Raw genomic sequence first — 22,241 nt, forward strand, 5'->3', positions numbered from 1 at the left:
ATTCACTCACCTCAGCCTCCCAAAGGCGTAGGATTACAGGCTGAGCCACCGAGCCTGGCTAATTTTTTGATTTATTGTAGAGACGAGGTCTTGCCAAGTTGCCTGGGCTGGTCTCAAATTGCGGGCTCAGGCAATCCTCTCATCTTGGTTTCCCAAAGAGTTGGAGTTACAGGTATGGGTGCCCGGCCATTCTTCATTATTTCTTTTCTGCTAGCTTTGGGTTTGGCTTATTTGTGTTTTTCTAGTTCTTGAGATGGGATGTTAGGTTGTCAAAATATAATCTTTGTATTATTAATGTAGGTCTTAAGCACTATAAATTTTCCTCTGAGCATAGCTTTGACTGTGTCCCAGAGGCTTTGATAACTTGTTTCATTTTTGTCGTTTGTTTCAAGGAATTTTTTAATTTCCATCTTGATTTCATTGTTGACTTAAGAATTATTCAGGAGTAAATTGTTTAACTTCCATATCTTTGGTTTCGTGAGTTCTTGGAGTTAATCTCTTGGTCTTAGATGGTGCTTGATATGATTTTGATTTTTTTAAAAATTCATTGAGACTTGCCTTGTGGCCTTTCATATGGTCTATCTTGGAGAATGTTCCATGTGCTAATGAGAAAAATGTGTATTCTGTAGTTTTGGGATGGATTGTTCTGTTGATGTCTGCTATTTCCATTTCCTCTGGAGTTCTGTTTAACTCCAGTATTTCTTTGTTGATTTTCTGACTTGGTGATTTTTCTGCTGCTGTCAGTGGAGTCTCCCACTCTTATTGTATTGCTGTATATCTCTTTTATTGAGATCTAGTAGAATTTGTTTTATAAAGCTGGGACTCTGGTGTTAGGCACATATATATTTAAAATTGTTATATCTCCTTGTTGGATTGATCCCTTTATCATTATATAATAGCCATCTTTGTCTTTTTTTTTTTTTACTGTAGTCAATTTAAAGTCTGTTTTATCTGTTATGAGAATGACTATTCCTGCTTGTTTTTGGCTTCCATTTGAGTGAAATATTTTTCTCCACTCCTTTATCTTGAGTCTGTAGGAGTCTTTGTGAGTTAAGTGGGTTGCTTGAAGGCAGCAGATATTTGGGTAGTATTTTTTAATCCATCCTGCCAGTCTCTCTTTTTAGCCGGACATCGAGACTATTTATGTTCAGGGATAATAATGATATGTAAGTCACTATTCTGTTTGTCACACTGGTTGTTATCTGGTTGCTTCGTTTATTTATTTTCTCTGTTGTGTTGGTGTTCTGTAAAGCCTGTGAACTTTATGATTTCCAGTGTCTTTCTATGGTGTATTTTGACCTTTTGTTTCAGTATTTAGGACTCCTTTGAATATTTTGTGTAGAGCCGGTCTAGTGGTGACAGTTTCCCTCAGTGTTTGCTTGTCTGAGAAGGACTTAATTTCTCTTTCATTTATGAAGCTTGGTTTTACAGGATACAAAATCTTTGGCTGACAGTTATTCTGTTTGAGGAGATTGAAGATGGGACCCCACTCCCTTTTGGCTTGTAGGGTTTCCTCTGTGAAGTCTGCTGTTAGTTTACCTTTGTAAGTTATTTGATGCTTTTGTCTCACTTCTCTTATAATTCTTTCCTTCACATTATCTTTGTATAGCTGGATGATTATATGCCTTTTTGCGATGAGTCTTCTGGGGGGTTCTTTGGGCTTCTTGTATCTAGATGTTTAGGTCTTCTGGCAAGGCCAGGGAAGCTTTCCTCCATTATTCCTTCAGATAGGTTTTCCAAACTTGTTGCTTTCTCTTCTTCCTTAGGAATACCTATTTTTCTTAGGTTTGGATATTTTACATAATTCCACATTTCTTAGAGATTTTGTTCCATTCTCTTGATTATTTTTTCTTTATTGTTGTCTGATTATGTTAATTCAAAAGGCTTCAAGTTCTGAGATCCTTTCTTTTGTTTGTTCTACCTCTCTGCAGTTAAAACTTTCCACTGCATTTTGTACTTCCCTAAATGCTTTTTTTCTTTCCAGAATTTCAGCTTGGCCTTTTTTTTTTTTTGAGTTGGAGTCTCACTCCATCGCCCAGGCTGGAGTGCAGTGGCATGCTCGTGGTGTTGTCCTGCTGGGCTCCTGTGATCCTTCCACCTCAGCCTTCCAAGTAGTCAGAGCTCCAGGTGTGTGCTATCACATCTGACTAAATTTTTTTTATTTATTATAGAGATGAGGTCTCATGATGTTGCCCGGGCTGGTCTCAAACCCACGACTTCAGATAGTCCTCTTGCCTCAGCCTCCCAAAATGCTGGGATTACAGCACTTTGAGGCACCACATGTGGCCAGCTTTTTTTTTTTTTTTTTTTAAGGTGTTTTCATCTTTGGAGAATTTTTCATGCATGTCCTGAATAGTTTTTTTTGTTTTGTTTTGTTTTGAGTTAGAATCTCACTCTGACACCCAGACTGGAGTGCAGTAGCCGCTCCCAGCCACCACAGCCTCTACCTGCTGGGCTCCGGCGATCCTTTCGCCTTAGCCTTCCAAGTAGCTGGAACTACAGGCGCGCGCTACCACACCCTGCTCATTTTTGATTTATTGTAGAGATGAGGTCTTGCCAAGTTGCCCAGGTGGGTCTCGAACCCAGGGGCTCAGGCAATTCACTCACCTCAGCCTCCCAAGGCGCGGGATTACAGGCTGAGCCCCCGAGCCTGGCCTGAATAGTTTTTAAATTTTATTTATGTTTTCAATTTTCTCCTAAAGTTCATTGACCAATTTTATCATCAACTTTTTGAATTCTGTGTCTGGAATTTCAACAATTTCATTTTGGTTAGGGTTCATTGCTAAAGAGTTGGTGTGTGGTCTTTTGGAGAACTCTGCTTTTTCTTACGGTCAGAATTATTTTTCTGGTTTCTTCTCATTTGAGTAGACAATTTCTTCTTATTTGAAGTTGGCAGGGGACTGATGTAGGCACTATAGGGTTTCCTTGGTTATATGTAGTCTAACAATTAAGTTTGCAAACACATCCTAGGAAAACACTACATAGCTTTTTGCTGAATATCACCGTGGTCATCTTCAAAGTACTCCCCTTGGGAAGTTATGCACTGACGCCAGCGCCTAGTCTGCCCATCAAAGCAATTTTGGAACTTTTTCTGGCATGACCATCAGAACTGTCGTCGTGTTACCCTTGATCTCCTAAATGTCATCAAAATGTCTTCCCTGCCGGGCTCAGTGGCTCAGCCTGTTATCCCGCGCCTTTGGGAGGCTGAGGTGAGTGGATTACCTGAGCCCGCGGGTTCTAGACCTGCCTGGGCAGCGAGACCTCATCTCTACAATAAATCAAAAAATCAGCCGGGCGTGGTCGCGCATGCCTGTAAATCCAGCTACTGGGAAGGCTGAGGCGGAAGGATTGCCAGAGCCCAGCAGGTTGAGGCTGCGGTGGTTGGGAGTAGCCACTGCACTACAGTTTGGGTGACAGAGTGAGACTCCAACTCAAAAAAAAAAAAAAAATCTTTCCTTCAATATTTCCTTTATCTTTGGATAAAGAAAAAAGTCGCTGGGGGCCAGATCAGGTGAATAGGGAGGGTGTTCCAATACAGTTACTAGTTTACTGGCTAAAAACTCCCTTATACATAGTGCTGTGTGAGCTGGTGCATTGTTGTGATGCAAGAGCTCCTTTGAGACCATTTTTGCACACATTCTCAAGCCAAGATTTTTAGTTAAGATTTTTCTGTTTCTCTATCAATGTTTATTTGGTCTGTTATGGTTCTTGCAATCAGCTGATGATTTTGACATACAATTTGACCAATTTTTGCCATGTTTTTATCAGTTTCTGGTTGTTACTGGCTGTCTTGATCTCTCTTCATTGGTGATGCTTTCTCTTCCCCCAGAAAAACAATCCATTTGTACACTGCCATTTTCTTCATGGCATTATCCCCATAAACTTGGGCTGACATGCGCCTGATTTCACTTCCACTCTTGCCAAGTTTAACAAGAAATTTATTATTTGTTTGTTGCTCTAATTCAACGCCAATATTCTTGGGATGGCACACAAAAACACGCACCAACAATAATGAATGGTGCTCAGAAGACAGTGTCACATGTTGACACGAACACAGCTATAAGACACTGATATACCAAGGTTATGAAACCTTACCGAGTTGCTTGTACAGGGATACCAGTGTAAGCACATGGAGGCAAGTCTGTGAACTTAATTGTCAGACCTCATATATAGTCTTGGTGTGGTTAGTTTCTCAGTTGCCAGATGTGCCAGCCCTGTGCTGTGCACCTACACTGGCTCACAGTGTCCTGAACTGCCAGAGTGTCTTGGAAAGTGTTGTTAACTAGCACTTGGGATCTGGCTTTCCCCAAGGCTGAGGTATTGAATCAGATGAGGTTGGCTGTACTGCTCCTTTTTTAAATTTAAGAGTGAGTACTAGGAAGGAACTAAATTAGGTAAATGATGTGATAGAGAGTTGTGGGTGAGAGGGCTTTAAATACTTGTGACTTCAAAAAAGATTTTACCACTTTGATTCCCACTTTTTGCATGTAAAGATTGTTGGTTTTTCTTGTGCTTTCACCAGTCTGAAACTCTTCTCAAAATTATTATTATTTTTTTTCCCTTATAGTAAGTGAGAAGCATAAAATTGTTTCAGTTGTATTTTTCATTAGTAGGATTGAATAGTACATGTTTGTTGATGCTAGATTTGTTGTGGTGGAATGTTCATAAGAAAGTTGCCTTTAGAAAGCAAGCTGCTTTCTAAGTAAAAAAAACCATTACATTTCAAATATTAACACTAAAGTACTGGGAACCGGGGTCACTAGGAAAAAAGGGATTCTCTTTTGCTTGTGCTTTGAGGACAACTTCTCCTCTTAGAAAGATTCTTCAATTTGGTTGAGTCTGAAATTCAATTGTTCTCTCTAAAGAAGGCTAGCTTTTAGAAAAACATCTATATATATGTATATATAGAGAGAGAAGAAAAGGACTGATGTAATGTCAAAAATTGTTAGTATCTAGCTCCAGTTAATAGTTTTTGACTCTTATAGCTGGGTAGGTGAATATATGACTGTTTCCTTTTCACATCCCTTGTATATTTGAGACATAACCAAATATTTCACCTCAAATTAATGGAGATCCTATCCTGCCTTACTGTCTTGCAATAAAGCAGTCTAATTCTCAAAATTATTAGTCTTAGAACTTATTTACAGTCTTAAAAATTATTGAGGATTTCAATGTGCTTGTATTTATGTGGGTTACATTTTTTTATATGTTAAAGAAATTTTAGAGCACTATATAATTTACTGAAAAATAATAAACCCAGTGCCTATTGGCAGTAGTAAAATATATTTATAGACATCAAATTATATTTTTCAAAAAAAAAATTAGTTGAGCAGCATTGTTTTACGGTTTTACAAATCTCTTTAATGTTGAGCAAAATAAGATAGCTGGGTTCTTACCTGCTTCTGCATTTAACCAATTGCTGGATATTGTCTTGGTTGAGTATATGAAGAAAATTCAGTCTCACATAGCTCTGCATTTGGAAAAGAAAGAAAATAGTATGTATGTATTTATTTTGAGTAGGAGTCAATCATGGCCACCAACCACAGCGTCAACCTGCTGGACTCAGGATCCTTCTGTCTCAGCCTTCCAAGTAGCAGAGCCACAGGCACAGACCACCACGACTCGCTAATTTTTTGATTTATTGTAGAGACAAAGTCTTGTCAAGTTGCCTAGGCTGGTCTTGAACTCCTAGACTCAGGCAATCCTCTTGCCTCTGCCTCCCAAAGTGCTGAGATTACAGGTGTGAGCCACTGCATCCAGCTAAGAATAGTATTTTAATAACTTTTAAAAATAATTGTGAATATCTTTCTTTGCTACTACACCAATATTTGACAAGTGACGTTTTCTAAAAAGTTTGTTGTAATGTAGAATTGAAAGCCGTGTTAGTGAAATTCTTGTACTCTACTAATAACTGAATGGATCTTTTGCTTATGTATGATTTTGTTACATCGTGTATTGGTCATTTGGAAAATTTTTGTTCACTGGGTTATGCAGATCTTCTGAACATTGGCACATTTTGTTATATACAGTCGTCCTTTGCTATCCAGTAGAGAATTGGTTCCCTGTGGATACCAAAATCCATGGATGCTCAAGACCTTTATATAAAATGGTGTAGTATTTGCATATAACCGATGTACATTCTTTTCTACACTTTAAGTCATCTCTAGGTAACTTATAATGCCTAATACAATGACAGTGTCTTGCTCTGTTGTTCAAGCTGAAGTGCAGTGACATGAACATAGCTCACTGCAGCCTCAAACTCCTGGGATCAAATGATCCTGCTGCCTCAGCCTCCCGAATAGCTGGAACTACAGGCTTGTGCCACCATGCTTAGCTGTTTTTTAATTTTTTTGTAAAGACAGGGGTCTCACTATTGCCCTGGCTGGTCTCAAATTCCTGGCCTGAAGTGTCCTCCTGCCTCCCAAAGTGCTGAAATTACAGGCATGAGACACCAATCAGGCTATAACTTTTTTTTTTTTTTTTAGTGCCATTTAATTTCTTCCTTTATCCTTTGCATTTCTGTGAATGGAAGGTAGCTCTAGAGCTGTGCTGTGTCCAGTACTAGCCGTGTTAGTAACTACTATTGGATATTTAAAATTAAAGTAGTTGATTGAAATACAATTAAAGATTCAGTTTTTTAGTTGCACTAGTCACAATTCAAGTGCTCCATACAGGCCATTTCCATCATCATAGAACATATTGTTAGACAGTGCTGATCTGGAGGTATAATTAGATTCAACTTTATTATTATTGGCGAGAATACTTAATAGATGATGCTGTCTTACTTTGTATTGTGTCATATATACAGAGACACAATTTCTGGTTGTCTTGCTTCTTATAATGTTAGGATTGGTTAGATGGTGATCAGCCTAACTCTTTCATTGTGTAGTTTCTAGTAATATTGACTATGAATCCAGACAGTTTTTGTTCTTCCTTTGAAATCTCGGATTGCTTTGTTTTTTCTACCTTATTGCATTGGCTAAAATGTTCAATAAAATGTTAAATGGAAATGTTAGGCCAGGTTTGGTGGTTTATGCCTGTAATGTCAGCACTTGGGTAGACTGAGGTGGGAGGATTTTTTGAGTCCGGTAGTTCAAGACCAGCCTGGGCAACATAGTGAGACTCAGTCTCTACAAAATGAATGAATGAATGTTGAGAGCTAATATTCTTGCTTTGCTCTTAATCTCACGGAGAAGTTATTCAGTCTTTCATCATTAAGTATGATATTAGTTGTAATTTTCATAGCTGTCTATCAGATTGAGCATGCTCTTTTATTCCTTGCTTGCTGAGTCTTTTTATATGAATAGATGTTGAATCTTGTGTGTTTTTCTTTATTCATTGAGATAATATGGTTTTCTCTTATTCTGTTAATGTGGTATATCATTTTTTTTTTTTTAATGCTGCACCCTACATTCCTGGAATAAGCTCCATTTGGTCATAATGTATTATTCTTTTATATTTTGCTGGATTCAATTGCTAATATTTTGTCAATTATTTATATCTACTAATGATTTACATCTGTGTTCTTGAGGGATATTGGTCTGTGGTTTTCTTTTCTTGTAATGTCTTTGATTTTAGTATCAGAATAATGGCGTTCTCCTGTGTCCTTTTCACACAAATCCAGTTTTCTTTGATAACTTTCATGCTTTTTTTCCCATGTGCAATAAGGTGTTCTAGGCTCTGTTCAAAAAGATGTCTCAGCATGTTTCCTCAACAGAGTTTTTCTAATAAGTGCCTGCCACTGCTTTTTAATACTCTTTCTGGGTGCCTTTGGCTTAACAAAAAAGTAGAATAAGTTTTAAAAGAAAAACTTAATACTGAATTCTTAAACTGCATATTCCATTACTTTTTTTTTTTTTGAGTTGGAGTCTCCCTCCATCACCCAGGCTGGAGTACATTGGCATGCTCACAGCCACCCCAGGATCAACCTGCTGGGCTCAGGTGATTCTTCTGCCTCAGCCTTCCAAGTAGCCAGTACTACAGACATGCGCTGCCATCGCCCGGCTAATTTTTTTATTTATTGTAGAGATGAGGTCTTGCCAAGTTGCCCAGGTTGTTCTTGAACCCGTGGGCTCAGACAGTCCTCTCACCTCGGCCTCCCAAAGTGCTGGAGTTACAGGCTTGAGCCACTGTGCCCGGCCCCCATCACATTTAAAAAAATAGTTTCTAACCAGGTGCTGTGGCTCATGCCTTTAATCTCAGCACTTTGGGAAGCAGAGGCAAGAGGATGGCCTGAGCCCAGGGGTTCGAGACCAACCAGCCTGGGCAACATGGTGAGATCTCATCTCTACATAAATCATAAAAATTAACCGGGTGCGGTGGCGCATGCCTGTAGTTCCTGCTACTTGGAAAACTGAAGCAGAAGGAATGCCTGAACCCAGTAGGTTGAGGCTGTGGTGGCCTTGAGCGTGCCATTGCACTCCAGCCTGGGCGAAAAAGAGATTGCGACTAAAAAAAAAATATATTAGTTTCTTAGTACAAAAATATGCCATTATCATTGAATTTGGAAATTTCAGAGTACATTGAAATACATCTTTTACTGTGAACAAAATTATTAGATTTTCAGATTTAGATTTTTACTGTAAGTTCTTCAGTTTAGAATTGCTTCAAATTTTGAGGAAAAAATTATTTTAGGCGTTTGTGCTTCATTTTCTAGTCAGCTTGTTCTGTCAGCTTGTTAGGTCAGTTAGGTATGGTGTGAGGCCCATCACCCATTAGAATCCAGTGCTTTCTAGACCGATCTAACTTTAATTCAGTAGAGTAGCCTATACTTTCTAGCCAGTTGCTGCAAGATTGTAGGTGATGATTAAGTTCTGCCAAACCATTTATTTATAACAACCACTAACGGAAATATCAGGTACATTTAGAAACGAATAAATTCTTTTTATCTTAAATAATTAGAATCTTACCCCTGTATTTAATTCAGATACTAAAGTATTTAGATTATATAAGGCAAATCTTCTTTGGCATTCTGATCACATAGCTATTAAATGTGTATTAGAGAATTGGCTTTTATGAATCTTTCTGCATGCATTTATATTTTAGATTACTGAACGAAGCTTTTTCCCCCATGTAAATTCAAGGCATTTTGCTTTTAGGATTATATGTGAAAAGCAAATGATATCTGAAACGTCTAATACTGTGAGTTTGTAAACTTTGCAATTAAGAGGGATACGGTAAATATTAAACCTATCTTTTAACTTTTTAGGCACAAAAGTCTCAAATCAAGAAATACTGGACAACAAGGACAGGTGCCGTCTTTAGGTCAGCAACAACAAACACTTCCTAAGCACAAGACCAATGAAAAGCAAGAAAAGAATGAAAAACCACAGAAACGCCCCTTGACTCCTTTTCACCATCGTGTATCTATTAGCGATGATGTTGGCATGGATTCAGATACAGCCAGTCAAAGACTTGTGATCTCTGCTCAAGACAGTCAAGTGAGATTTTCAAGCATCCGAACTAATGATGTAGCAAAGACTCCTCAAATGCATGGCACCGAAATGGCAAATTCACCTCAACCGCCCCCTCTTAGTCCTCACCCATGTGATGTAGTTGATGAAGGAGTGACTAAAACACCTTCAACTCCTCAGAGTCAGCATTTTTATCAAATGCCAACACCGGATCCTTTGGTTCCTTCTAAACCAGTGGAAGATAGGATAGACAGCTTATCCCAGTCTTTCCCACCTCAATTCCAGGAAGCTGTAGAACCTACAGTATATGTTGGTACAGCAGTAAACTTGGAAGAAGATGAAGCTAATATAGCCTGGAAGTATTACAAGGTCCCAAAGAAAAAAGATGTAGAGTTTTTACCACCTCAACTTCCAAGTGATAAATTCAAGGATGATCCAGTTGGACCTTTTGGACAGGAAAGTGTAACATCAGTTACAGAGTATGTATTTTTTTAATAGTCCCTATTATAATTTAAGGGTGGAAGTGACATAAGTTATTAATACTAGGACTCCAGGATTGAATTCAGAGTAGGATTTACGATAATAAATCTTTGAAGTGTTAACTTTGCTTAATTTATTTTATTGTGTTTTTCCTCAGGGAACTTCTTTATTATGAAATATTTTAGCTACAAAAAGTAAAGAAAATAGTATATAAACAATGTATAAACATTTTGGTGTCTGTCATCCAACTGAAGGATTTTACACAGGTAGAAAGCCTGTGTATTATGTTTCTTCCTCCATTCTTCCTTTCCCTGCTCTAATTTGGTATTTATCACTTCTAAACCTGTTTTTGTACATGTGGCTCTAGTTCTTTGTTTTAATTATGCTATTTTCTTGTTATGAACATGCCATAATTATCTACTCTCTTAAAGATAGATTTGCTAATTATTTTTAATTTTTCACAATAACAAAGGATGTAGCAGTAAACTTTTTTTGTACACATTTCCTTGTGTCCCTGTATAAGAATTTCTCTAGGAAATACATCTGAAAGAGGAATTATTTGGACATGAGGTTTGTCCATTTTTAGCATTAAAAGTTGTTGCCAGGTTGCTGTCTAAACAACTGATATACAGCAGAGTATGAGAATGACTGTTGTCTACATTTTCCTCAATAGTTGGTGTTATGAGACTTTTAATTTGACTGATCTGCAAATGCAAATTGTCATCTCATTATCTAAATACTTGTTTTCCAGATTTCTAGTGAGGTTAAGCATCATTTAAAATGTTTGTTGGAGCTGGGTGCAGTGGCTCACGCCTGTAATCCCAGCACTTTGGGAGGTAGAGGTGAGAGGATTGCCTTAGCCAAGGGGTTTGAGACCAGCCTGGGCAACTTGGTGAGCCCTCGTCTCTACAATTAAAAAAAAAAAGTTAGCCAACTGTAGTGACACACGCCTGTGGTTATAGCTACTTCCTTGAAAGGCTGAGGCGGAAGGGTTGCCTGAGCCCAGCAGGTCAAGGCTGTGGTGGCTATGATTGTGCCACTGCACTCCAGCCTGGGTGACAGAGTAATACTCCGACTCAAAAAAATAAAAAATGTTTGTTGGACATTTAGATTTCCTCTACTCTGAGTTGCCTGTTCATTTTGTTTTTTAGTCCAATTCTTTTTTTTCTGATTTATTCTTTGCATACTTTTGGTATTAATCTTGTATAAGTTTTATCTATCATAGATATCTTCTTCCATCTATGGCTTACCTTTGTCTGCTTTATTTATGGCATACTTTGGGCAGAAGGCAGCTTTTTTCCAGGTGTCTCCTTACTTCCATGTTATTCTGATTACATTTGTATTTTATCTGATAAGCCTTTTGCATTTTTTATCTGTAATTTTTTCTAAGAGGTAATAATCAGCCAACAAAACACCATTATATTCATTACAACTGTCAATGCAAATTTTTTGTTTTTAATTCAAAAAAATTTTTTTTGAGTCAAGATCTTAGGCTAGTCTTGAACTCCTGGGCTCAAGTGATCCTCCCACCTTAGCCTCCCAAGTAGCTGGAACTACAGGTGTGAACCACCACACCTGGCTAGAACCGTTTATGTATTTGTGAAAGGCCAAGTAGTGTACAAATATTACATTTCCTTATCTCAGTCCATTGTCAATGAATTATTTTATTATTGCTTAAATACTACTTATGGGTTAAATGGTGTCTTAGACTTTACTATTTGCTTAAAATAATTTCCATTGTTCTATGTATTTTTTTCTACTAACATAACTGTTATATAGAATTTATTACTTTCTTTATCAAGATATTCTGTTGTAATGTGGATCAGTTTTTTTTCTAGTCTTGTTTTTCAGCTCTTTCTAGGATTTCATTTCAGTATACTGCTAAGGTGATTCCACTGTTTTTATAACTAGTGGCTTCTCTTTAGTTTTGTCCTTATTTTGTTGGTGAACATCTGTAACTCCCTCAGAGAAAGGGAGTGGGAGATAAATTTGGCATTCTCATATTTCTGAAAATGATTTGATTTTTTTCACTCATGCTTGGATTGATACTTTGGCTACATATTGGATTGATGGTTGAAAAGCATTTTCCTCAGAACTTTTAGGCACTGCGTTACTGTCTTCTGATGTCCAGTACTTTAGATGAAATGTGTAATACCAGTCTCATTCTTGCACACTTTTTTTTAGTGTGTTCTATTGCCTCTATGAGACTTTTAGAATATTTTATTAATTAAATTAATTAATTAAGGGACAGGGTCTTTCTCTGTCCCCCAGGCTGGAGTGCAGTGCCACAGTCCTGCCTAAACCTCCCGGACTCAAGGGGTCCTTCTGCCTCAGCCTCACAAGTAGCTGGAACTACAAGCAAGTGCCACCACATCCAGCTAGCTTTTTGAGTTTTTGTAGAGACAAGGTTGCCCAGGCTTACCTTGAACTCGTAGATCCAAGTGATTCTCCTGCCTCAGCCTCCCAGAGTGCTGGGATTACAGACATGAGCTACTGCACCTGGCTAGAGACTTCTCTTTAGCTTTAGAATTTTGAAATTTCACAAGGCTATGTGTAGGAATAGTGATCTTTTTTTCTAGTGCATGTGCTGAGAACTGAAGGGCTCATTCAGTTTGAAGACCTTGTTTGTTCTGCTACTGGGAAATTCTTTTTTTCTTTGATAATATCATCTCCATTTAAAAAAATTCTTTGGGAACTGGACTCGGTGGCTCAGCCTGTAATCCCGCGCCTTTGGGAGGCTGAGGTGAGTGGATTGCCTGAGCCCGCGGGTTCAAGACCCGCCTGGGCAGCGAGACCTCATCTCTACAAAAAATCAGCCAGGCGTAGTAGCGCATGCCTGTAATTCCGGCTACTTGGAAGGCTGAGGCGGAAGGATCGCCGGAGCCCAGCAGGTCGAGGCTGTGGTGGCCGGGAGCGGCCACTGCACTCCAGTCTGGGTGACAGAGTGAGACTCCAACTCAAAAAAAACAAAAAAAAAAAAATTCTTTGGGAACTTCTGTGATCAGGTGGTTTCTGTATTTCTTCTCATTTTCCATCTGTCTTTTTTGCTCTGTGTTCTTTTTTTTTTTTTTTTTTTAATTCGAAGTCACACTCTGTTGCCCATGATCACAACAATTATGGCTCACAACATCCTCAACTTCCTGGACTTGGGCGATCCTTCCACCTCAGCATGCCAAGTAGCTGGGACTAGAGGCCACCCCACCATGCCCAGCTAACTTTTTCATTTTTTGTAGAGACAAGGTTTCTCTATATTGCCCAGGCTGGTCTAGAACTCCTGAGCTCAAGCAGTCTGCCTGCCTTGGCCTCCCAGAGTGCTGGGTTTATAGGTGCCAGCCACTATGCACAGCTAGATTCCTCAGCTTTCTTTCTTAAATTCTTAATTTTTGCTTTTCTTGTTTTAAAAATTTCTAAACTAATCTTTTTTTTTAAAGTAACACCCCTGTCTTGTTTAATGTTCTGTGATTTTTTTCCCCCTTTAAAATTACTTTGTTTTCATCTTTCTCTTTATTGTGATTCTTCTCATATTTCCAATAACTGTTTTTTGTCTGCACATATTTTGTTTTTATTTTTTGTTTTTGAGTTGGAGTCTCACTGTGTTGCCCAGGCTGGAGTGCGGTGGCATGCTCACAGCCACCACAGTCTTGACCTGCTGGACTGAGGTGATCCTTCCACCTCAGCCTTCCAGGTAGCTGAAACTACAGGCATGTGCCACCATGCCCAGCTAATTTTTTAATTTATTGTGGAGACGAGGTCTTGCCATGTTGCTCAGGCTGGTCTCGAACCTGTGGGCTCAGGCAGTCCTCTCGCCTCCGTCTCCCAAAGTGCTGGGGCTGTCTATACATATTTTATAGTGAGAGAATAGATGGGCTGATTGGAAATTTTGTTTATATAGGCAGAGCTTGTTGATTAGCAAGCCTTGCTCAGTCCATAAATATTTTAGCATATACTGGGTATAAGTGTCAGATTCTTTGTTTATGATAAATGGGTAGGGAATTTTTGGAAGAGAGAGAAATTGTCACTAAAATTCCAGAATGAAGAGAATGCTACACCCATTTTCACCAGGTTGTTTATTCATTTTCCATAAAAAAGATCCCTTCCTGTTTCCCATTTTCAGCTCTTTTTCTCATTTCTGTCTAGACATATAAGTCCGGATTTTCTCTGGCTTTTTTAGACAATTTAACTTTTCTGTTTTCTCCCCCCATCCCCCTCTCCCCCATTCTTTATATAGTTTTCCTATAGTCTCCTCTTGCATATTCTAGGCTGTGAACTTTCTCTGCTGTGTTTCATCTTAGTTTGAACTTCCCTAAGACTCAGTCAAATGTCTGGTCTATTTATCACCTCTCTCTCATTTTCCCTATCACTAGAGATTTAGTCTCTTTTAAATTTCCTAGTTGAGTGCGGTAGCCCTCATCTATAGTCCCAGCTAGTGGAGAGATTGAGGCAAGATAATCATTTGAGCCCTGGAGTTCTGGGCTGTAGTGCACTATGTCAACTGTTTGTTCTAACTAAGTTCAGCATCAATATGGTGACCTCTCAGGAATGGAGGATCAGCAAAGGTGGGAAACAGAGCAGGTCAAAATTCCTATGCCGATCAGTAGTGGGATCATGCCCATGAGTGGTCACTGTGCTCCACCTTGGGTGACATATTGAGAACCCATCTTTTTTAAAAAGTAAAATCCCTTTATTATCATTTAGCAAACACACCCCTGTGCTTCATCTAGCACTTTGAATCTAAAGGTATTTTAGTATGATTTCATTTTTAATTACAATCTAAGTTGTAAATTGACAGACATCAGGATAATCTTATAGTTCATGGAAGACAACTAGCTTATTTAATAGTCCATGGATCTCTTGAAAGCACATGATGTCTTAGAAACAAATCTTAAAAGATCTTAATCATATCTATGTAACTGTAATATAAAAGTTTATGCCAGTCTCAGCTCTTGCCTGACACTATTAATCTTCTTGTTTCTTTTTCTTTTTTTTCTTTATAATTTCTTTTAGAGTTGGAGTCTCACTTTGTCGCCCAGTGAGAGTGCAGTGGTGGAGTGTAGTGGTGGCATGCTCATGGCCACCCCAGCAGTGACCTTCTGGGCTCCAGTGATCTTCTGCCTCAGCCTTCCAAGTAGCCAGAACTGCAGGCACACACGCTACCACACCAGGCTAATTTGTTGGTTTATTATCAAGACGATGTTGCCCAGACTGGTCTTCAACCCCTGGGCTCAGGCAATCCTCTTGCCTTGGCCATAGTCTTCTTGTTTGTATACTTCTCTTTTACATATATTGTTAACACAGCAGTCAAGGGTGATCATTGTAAGTTAAATATATATCAGTCATTTGCTTAATCCCCTCCAACAGTTTCCTTTTCACTTAGAATAAAATCCAGAGGCTGAGTGTGGTGGCTCATGCCTATAATTCTAGTACTTTGGGAGGCCGAGGTGAAAGGATTGCCTTAGTGCATGGTCTTGAGACCAGCCCAGGCAACTTGGCGAGACCTCATCTCTACAATAAATCAAACATTTAGTTGGGTGTGGTGGTGTACGCCTGTAGTTTCAGCTACTTGGAAGGCTGAGGTGGCAGAATCGCCTGAGCCCGGCAGGTTGGGGCTGCGGTAGCTGTGAACAGTGTGCCACTGCACTCCAGCCTGGGCGACAGAGTGAGACTCCGACTCAAAAAAAAAAAAAGGAATAAAATCTAGACTCTTTCTTCTGATCTGTAAGACTGCATACAATTTCCTGCCTATCTGGTTCTTCGTCTTTGTTATCTACTGCTATCCTATTTGCTTCCTGATTTAGCTAGTCTAACAGTTGTCTTGCTATTCCTTCAAAAAGTCAAACTCATTTCTCATAGCCTTTAGAATTGTATTATGAAGAAGAGGGAACTGTTCATCCTTTCTTATCATTCAGTCCTGCTCAAAAATTATCTTCTCAGGGAGGACTATTCTATCTAAACTATGGTATCTCTTTTCTCCCCAAAATCACTGCCTATCACTGCCTTTAATTTCTTCTTAGCAGATATCTGAAATTATAATTATGTATTTGTTAATACAGTGTTAATTTTTCACTTTAGAATGTAAGCTCAAGGAGGGCAAGGACACTGTCTTGTTTATTGCTCTATTCTTCTAGCATAAACACATACACACCTTTCTAGAACAATCTTAAGCACATAGTAGAAATTTAGCAAATGTTTGGATGAATGAAATGACAATATTTCTAGAATACTCCACTATTTTACAACTTGTTTTCCTTCCAGGTTATATTTTCTTATTTAATGTATATAAAAATGTGGGATGAATATTTTTGGTTTTAAAAACTTTGAGGGAGGCCACGTGTGGTGTCTCATGCCCATAATTCCAGCACTTTGGGAGGCGAAGGTGAGAGGATTGCCTGAGCCCACGTGGTTTGAGACCAGCCTGGGCAGCTTGGTGAGATCTCATCTCTACAATAAATCAAAAAATTAGCCAGGCATGGTGGCACATGACTGTAGTTCCAGCTACTTGGAAGGCTGAGGCGGATTTCCTGAGCCCAGCAGGTCGAGGCTGCGGTGGCCGTGAGCATGCCACTGCACTCCAGTGACAGAGTGAGACTCCAACTCAAAAAAAAAAAAAGAAAAAGCCAACCAACTTTGAGGGAGTTTTTATGGACACATTGTATTCATAAGAGCTACAAATTTCAGCCATAACTTTAAATAAATGTATTGGCTGTTTGTGTACATGAATATCTGTAAGTGAAATGAAAGTCTCTTAAAAGTTAATACAGCTTAACCTTAGAATATGTTCTAAAATTATTTGGCATTTTTCTCACTGAATTAGAATGAGAAGCAAGAAACATAATGTAGAAAAGCAGCATGCGGGGTAGTGTAGTGCTGGGTCATGATTATATAAGTTAAGGAAATAACATGCTTCTACTTCTGCCAATTCCTGTCCACCATTTTTTCCTGCTTTATAGAAAAAATTTTTTTAAAGATTGAATAAAAGAACTTTTACTTTAATTCTATGTCTCATGTGAGTATTGTTTTGGTTATACTACTTAGTAAAATGTGTTTGTGTTGTGACTCACTTTTAGATATAAGCCTTATTTTTGGAGTGTAATAGTAAACTAGTCGATATGGCAGATAACACAAAGTCAACCATCAGAGGCTTAACTAATATGTGAACTAAGAAGCATTTAGGAATATAATTGTTCTATACTTGATAGGTTAAGTGTTTTGTTTTGTTTTTAATGTTTTAATTATCTAGATGATTCTATCTTTTTCCTGAAGTTGTTGTTCTATGGTAGTTGTTTTCAACTAGGGCAATTGTCTGTACTTTCAGCTGCATCCTCAGGTGACATTTGGCAATGTCTAGAGACTTTTTTGGTTGTTACAGCTGGGGCCAGCTGCTGGCATCTGGTAGCTAGAAGCCAGAAATACTGGCAAATATCTTTTTTTTTTTTATGAGTTGGAGTCTCACTCTGTCGCCCCGACTGTAGTGCAGTGGTCGCTCCCGGCCACTGCAGCCTCAACCTGCTGGGCTCCGGCGATCCTTCCGCCTCAGCCTTCTGAGTAGCCGGAATTACAGGCATGCGCTACCACGCCCGGCTGATTTTTTGATTTATTGTAGAGATGAGGTCTCGCTGCCCAGGTGGGTCTCTAACCCGCGGGTTCAGGCAATCCACTCACCTTAACCTCCCAAAGGCGCGGGATTACAGGCTGAGCCACTGGCCCGGCTGCTGGCAAATATCTTAAACAGTGCATAGAATAGTCTCCCATGACGAAATATTATCCAGACAGAAATGTTAATAGTGTCCAAGTGCTTTTTTTAGTGAATAAGTTTTAACAGAAAATTGAACCCCAGAATACTAGTTATTAAATTAGGCCAAATGTGTTTATTGATTAGCTTCATTAGGGAGATCTTCCCATACATACTATTTTAATCCTGCCCCCTCAAGCCACAGTAAAATACTTAACATGGTCTTACATTATGCTGAAACAAAAGTTTTTTTCCCCCATGATGAAAAAGATTTTGTTGGAGTAACTTAGTACCTGCTGTTGCTATTGCTTGAGATGCAATATATCCTGAGAATCAAAAGAATATCATTTCCCTATAAAAAGCGGTATAATCAATTTCAAAGTCAAATGATATCCCCTGTTGTTAAAATTAATTATATGAATTGCTATTATCTATTATGCTCTTTTGATGGCATTTGAACAGCCTTCTTAAATTCTTTATAGAAGCACTTATAATTTTAGATATAATCAAACACCTTTCTAGTCATAGAGTAATCCATTCAGAAACTTTGTTATATCAGTAAATTTGTGTTTATATCACCCAGTCATTGTAAATATCTATTATCTTTTTCCATACTTTGAGTTTTGGAAGTGCATTTAAATGTACAGCAGTTCATTTTATTGAAGTTAATTAGAGGGCTATTGCAAGTTCTCTTCACTTTCTCCCTTAAGAATGTTACCTTTCTTTTTAAATTCATATTTTTCAATGATCTGTTTTCTTTATTAGTTTGTGTAAAACTGAAATTTCTCTTAGATGCAGTCTGCCATAGGACACTGTTGGGATATAAAATAAATTTAGTCCTGGCCCTAAATGAAATTGCAGGCTAATGGAAAATAACATAGTGTATTTTCTGATAGAAGTATAAATAAATACAGTAGAGTTGCAGAGCCACGGAGCTGGGAATGATTTAATTCCGTTTATGGAGATCCAGAAGCTTTATGTTGTTCAGTATGGATAGATTATAGGGGTGCTGCTTTGTAGTTTGGTATGTCATGAGGAATGAGACCTGAAAAGTGGGGTAGGGCTATAGAATGGAATAGCAAAATAGTGTTCATAAATTTGGGTGGGGAAGCTATTGGTAAAATTTTTGAGCAAGATAAAGTCACAAGGTATTGGAAAAATTAACCAAGTAATATTAGTGAAAGATTGTTTGAAATGAAGAGATATGTATGTATGAAGGGAGATCATTTTGAACATTTGCATGAACAGCTCAGACAAAGTGATTTAGGGCCTGCACTAGGAAATTAGAAACAGCAGGAAAGCAGGAATGAATGCATGTTACAGATGCTGTTGAGTAGACTTCTAAGAACTTTGCAGCCAGCTGAATAGTAAAGTAAGGGGAGTAACAGAAGAGTTAAAGACCAAACATATTTGTTTCATGAGGAGCAAAGATGAGGAAGAGCAGGTTTGAAGGCATCTCTACCATCCTTTTTACCCACTTTTGGCTAAATCTTAACAAGGTTAGTTTTTCTGATTTTTTAAAAAGTATCTTTTCCAAATAGAAGTACCTTGGAGTTACTGCTGGTATACTTTAGGAAAGTAAGATCTTGCTAAATAGTTGAGGTCTGGCTAAATAATTGCAGCATCTTCACTTTAAAAAAGCAAAGGTTTATCTGTATAGACTGATGTGGGAAGGTCTCCAGATCATAAAGTTTGGGAACAAGGTACATGTTATATGTATACATTATAGTGGTAAATGCATAGGGTTTTTTTTTTTCTTCACTTTAATTAGATAATAGAAACAGTCAATCCATGTTATCTTGAAGGAGAGGAATTGAGGTACTTAGGCATTTCATCTGTGTCTTTTTGTATTATTTGACTTTAGCTCTGTGCATATAATAACATGTAAAAGGGTGAATTCAGTTTGAAGTGTCTCTTAGAGATTCCATCAGGTAGTTGGGATTATTAGTCTGAAGTTTAAGAGAGGGGACTTTTAATAACCCAATTAAAATAGCTGTAGAACACAAAGGAAAAGAATGCCTCACTGGAAATAAAGAACTAGGTCCTTTGTAATAGTTTACTTTTATAGGTGTGTGTCTTCATAGAAAATTATGGCAGGAGGAGAAATTTAGAGCTTTGTTTTATTTATGTTAAATGAAAATCCATTTTCTGTTTGGTATAAATAAATGTTTTCCATTGATTGTGATGTTAAATGAAAATCCATTTTCTGTTTGGTATAAATAAATGTTTTCCATTGGTTGCTGTTGAAGGGTGACACTATCATCCATAGTAGTGGAGAAGTGAAAGAAAGTGCTACTCTTGATTTTTCTAATCAGCAGTTTTAGATAGTGATGTCTACCTAACTAGTACAGAGTAATATAATTTATTATTTCTAAGTACCTTTCTTTTTTCTTTCCTTTTCTTTTTTTTTTTTTTTTTTTTTTGAGTAGGAGTCTTTCTCTGTTGCCCAGTCTGGTGTGCAATGGCATGATCTCAGCCACTGCAGCCTTGACCTGCTGGGCTCAGGTGATCTTTCCACCTCAGCATCCTGAGTAGCTGGGACTATATGCATGTGCCACCATGCTCGATTAATTTTTTGATTTGTAGTAGAGACGAATCTCGCCAAGTTGCCCAAGCTGGTCTCAAACCCCTGGGTTCAGGCAGTCCTCTCACTTCCACCTCCCAAAGTGCTGAGATTACAAGCATGAGCCACCACGCCTGGTTCATTCTTATTTTTAGACTTCCATGTACAGCAGTTTATGTTTAATTTTTCATTGCCTACATTAAAAGTAAAATTTCTGATTTGTTAGAATTTACTTGTTGGAGGGAGTTGGAGGTAGAGCATAGCATATCCCATATACAGGATATGCACATATCTGTGGGGAATATCTTTATCTTCTTTTTGATTCTAATTATTTTTAGTTTCTCTGTTAATTAATGGTAGCATTTATTTCAGAGTAGAGGCTAAGGACCTTATACATTTTAAAGATAGCAAAATTTCTGCCAAAAACATTATAGTTGTTTAATATCTTTTTTAAAAGCACTTAGCACTTAACTTGAGTAGAGTTTGTGGTTACTTAAAATAGTTTGCTATTCTGGTTCAGAGGGAAACCTTACTGAACCTTGAGCAAAGAAAGAACTGAACATAGTTCTTCACAATTTTATTCTGTAGTCAGGATACATCAGGATATCTTTACCATGATGTTCATCAGTAGAACAAGCTCCTATGTGTATTAGTGATATACCAGGTTTTTATTGTATATATGTAGTTATAGAATGCATTATTTGATCTATCTAAAAGGTAGAATGCCTTTGTTTCATAGAAGTCTGTGATGAAATACACTTGTTTTGATTTGACTGTTCTCTTAATCTTTTAAGTAACCCTTCTATATTTGCTGTTCTGTTGCAATAAAGCTATGCCTTTGACAGCTAGCTTGACTCAGTTTAAGAATTGAATATAGGAAGTGGTACTGGAAAAAGTATCACGTCAAAAAGGATTTTGAGATTTATTAAATTAATTTGTTCCTTAACATTTCCTTTAATTGCTTATCTCCTTTTATAATTGTCAATTCTGAAATATTGTCATACCTTGTCTGGAAGAATTTTTATTGATTAAAGGCATAACAACATGCTAGCACAAGTCATGTTAAATTCTATATGAGTACATTTCAGGGTAGTATGTTATTGTCATAGTAAAAGGAAAGTGATGCAATTAATGAATATTATAAAAGTAATTTAAATTTGCTTTGGAGTTTCTAGTACTTCCTGTTCATGACTGTACCTGATCCTCTTCCAGTTTGCCTGTATTTAGCTTTCTATTTAATTGAAACAATCTCTGTCGTTAATTGTATGACTGTATGTGAAAGTTCTTTTGAGGTGAAGAGAGGTGTTTCTATTTATAAAAGTATATGTACTATATAATTAGTGGCAAAGTGATAATTTGAGTTTTTAATCTGACATCTCTTAAAAATCACAATTTTTATTTCTATTTTTTATCAGCTCTAACAATACAGAAGAATGTATGATGAAAATGATTTATATTTTTAAATTTATTGTGACTTGATACTCTTGATATTGAAGAATTTAAATTATTTGCATATCACAATGTCTGTGAGAATGATTCAATAAAATAACTAAAAGTCACTTTAGGTAACGCATTTGGTTTACTCATTTTTATTTTAATAGAGCCCTGTGCAGTAGGATCGGTCCTTTTAATAATGTTACTGCACAACATTTAGCAACTACTCATGTAAACAGTGTGTAAGTTTTTATGATTCTGTCAGAGGACAACTTAATATGGAAAACAGTTGTTTTCTTTACCTTGGCATAGAGTAATAGTATCTTTCAGGCTGGGGGTAGGAGGATTTCTTTTTTTTTTTCTTCTTCATAATCAATATTTTTTATTATGATTTTGTGGGGTACAGTTAAGGGTTAGGTGTACAATTACGTTTCATTCAGGCACCCTGTTGATAAGAGGTGTTTCCCTATCCCCAGACAGATATTTGCTACTGTTAGTCCCATCTCCCTCACCCCACCATAGTTTCCCAGTACCGTCAGTCATTTTCTTATAGTATTACATTGGATGTTCAAGCTCCATTATATGAGTGAGAACATGTGATACTCGGATCTTTGTTTCTGTG

At 37.7% G+C, this 22,241-nt stretch overlaps 1 protein-coding gene across 1 annotated transcript in view; it reads left to right on the forward strand.

Moving 5' to 3' along the window:
* Window positions 1-22,241, forward strand: part of MED13 (mediator complex subunit 13) — a 119,829-nt gene that overhangs the window by 45,051 nt on the left and 52,537 nt on the right. The window contains exon 8 of the mRNA XM_021718947.1: window positions 9,209-9,892. Within this exon, the coding sequence (XP_021574622.1) occupies window positions 9,209-9,892 (684 nt within the window). The remainder of the gene's footprint in view (window positions 1-9,208; window positions 9,893-22,241) is intronic.

The sequence above is a fragment of the Carlito syrichta genome, unplaced genomic scaffold (genome assembly GCF_000164805.1).
Source record: "Carlito syrichta isolate Samal-C Ts95f unplaced genomic scaffold, Tarsius_syrichta-2.0.1 Scaffold314028, whole genome shotgun sequence".
Taxonomy (NCBI): Eukaryota; Metazoa; Chordata; class Mammalia; order Primates; family Tarsiidae; genus Carlito; species Carlito syrichta.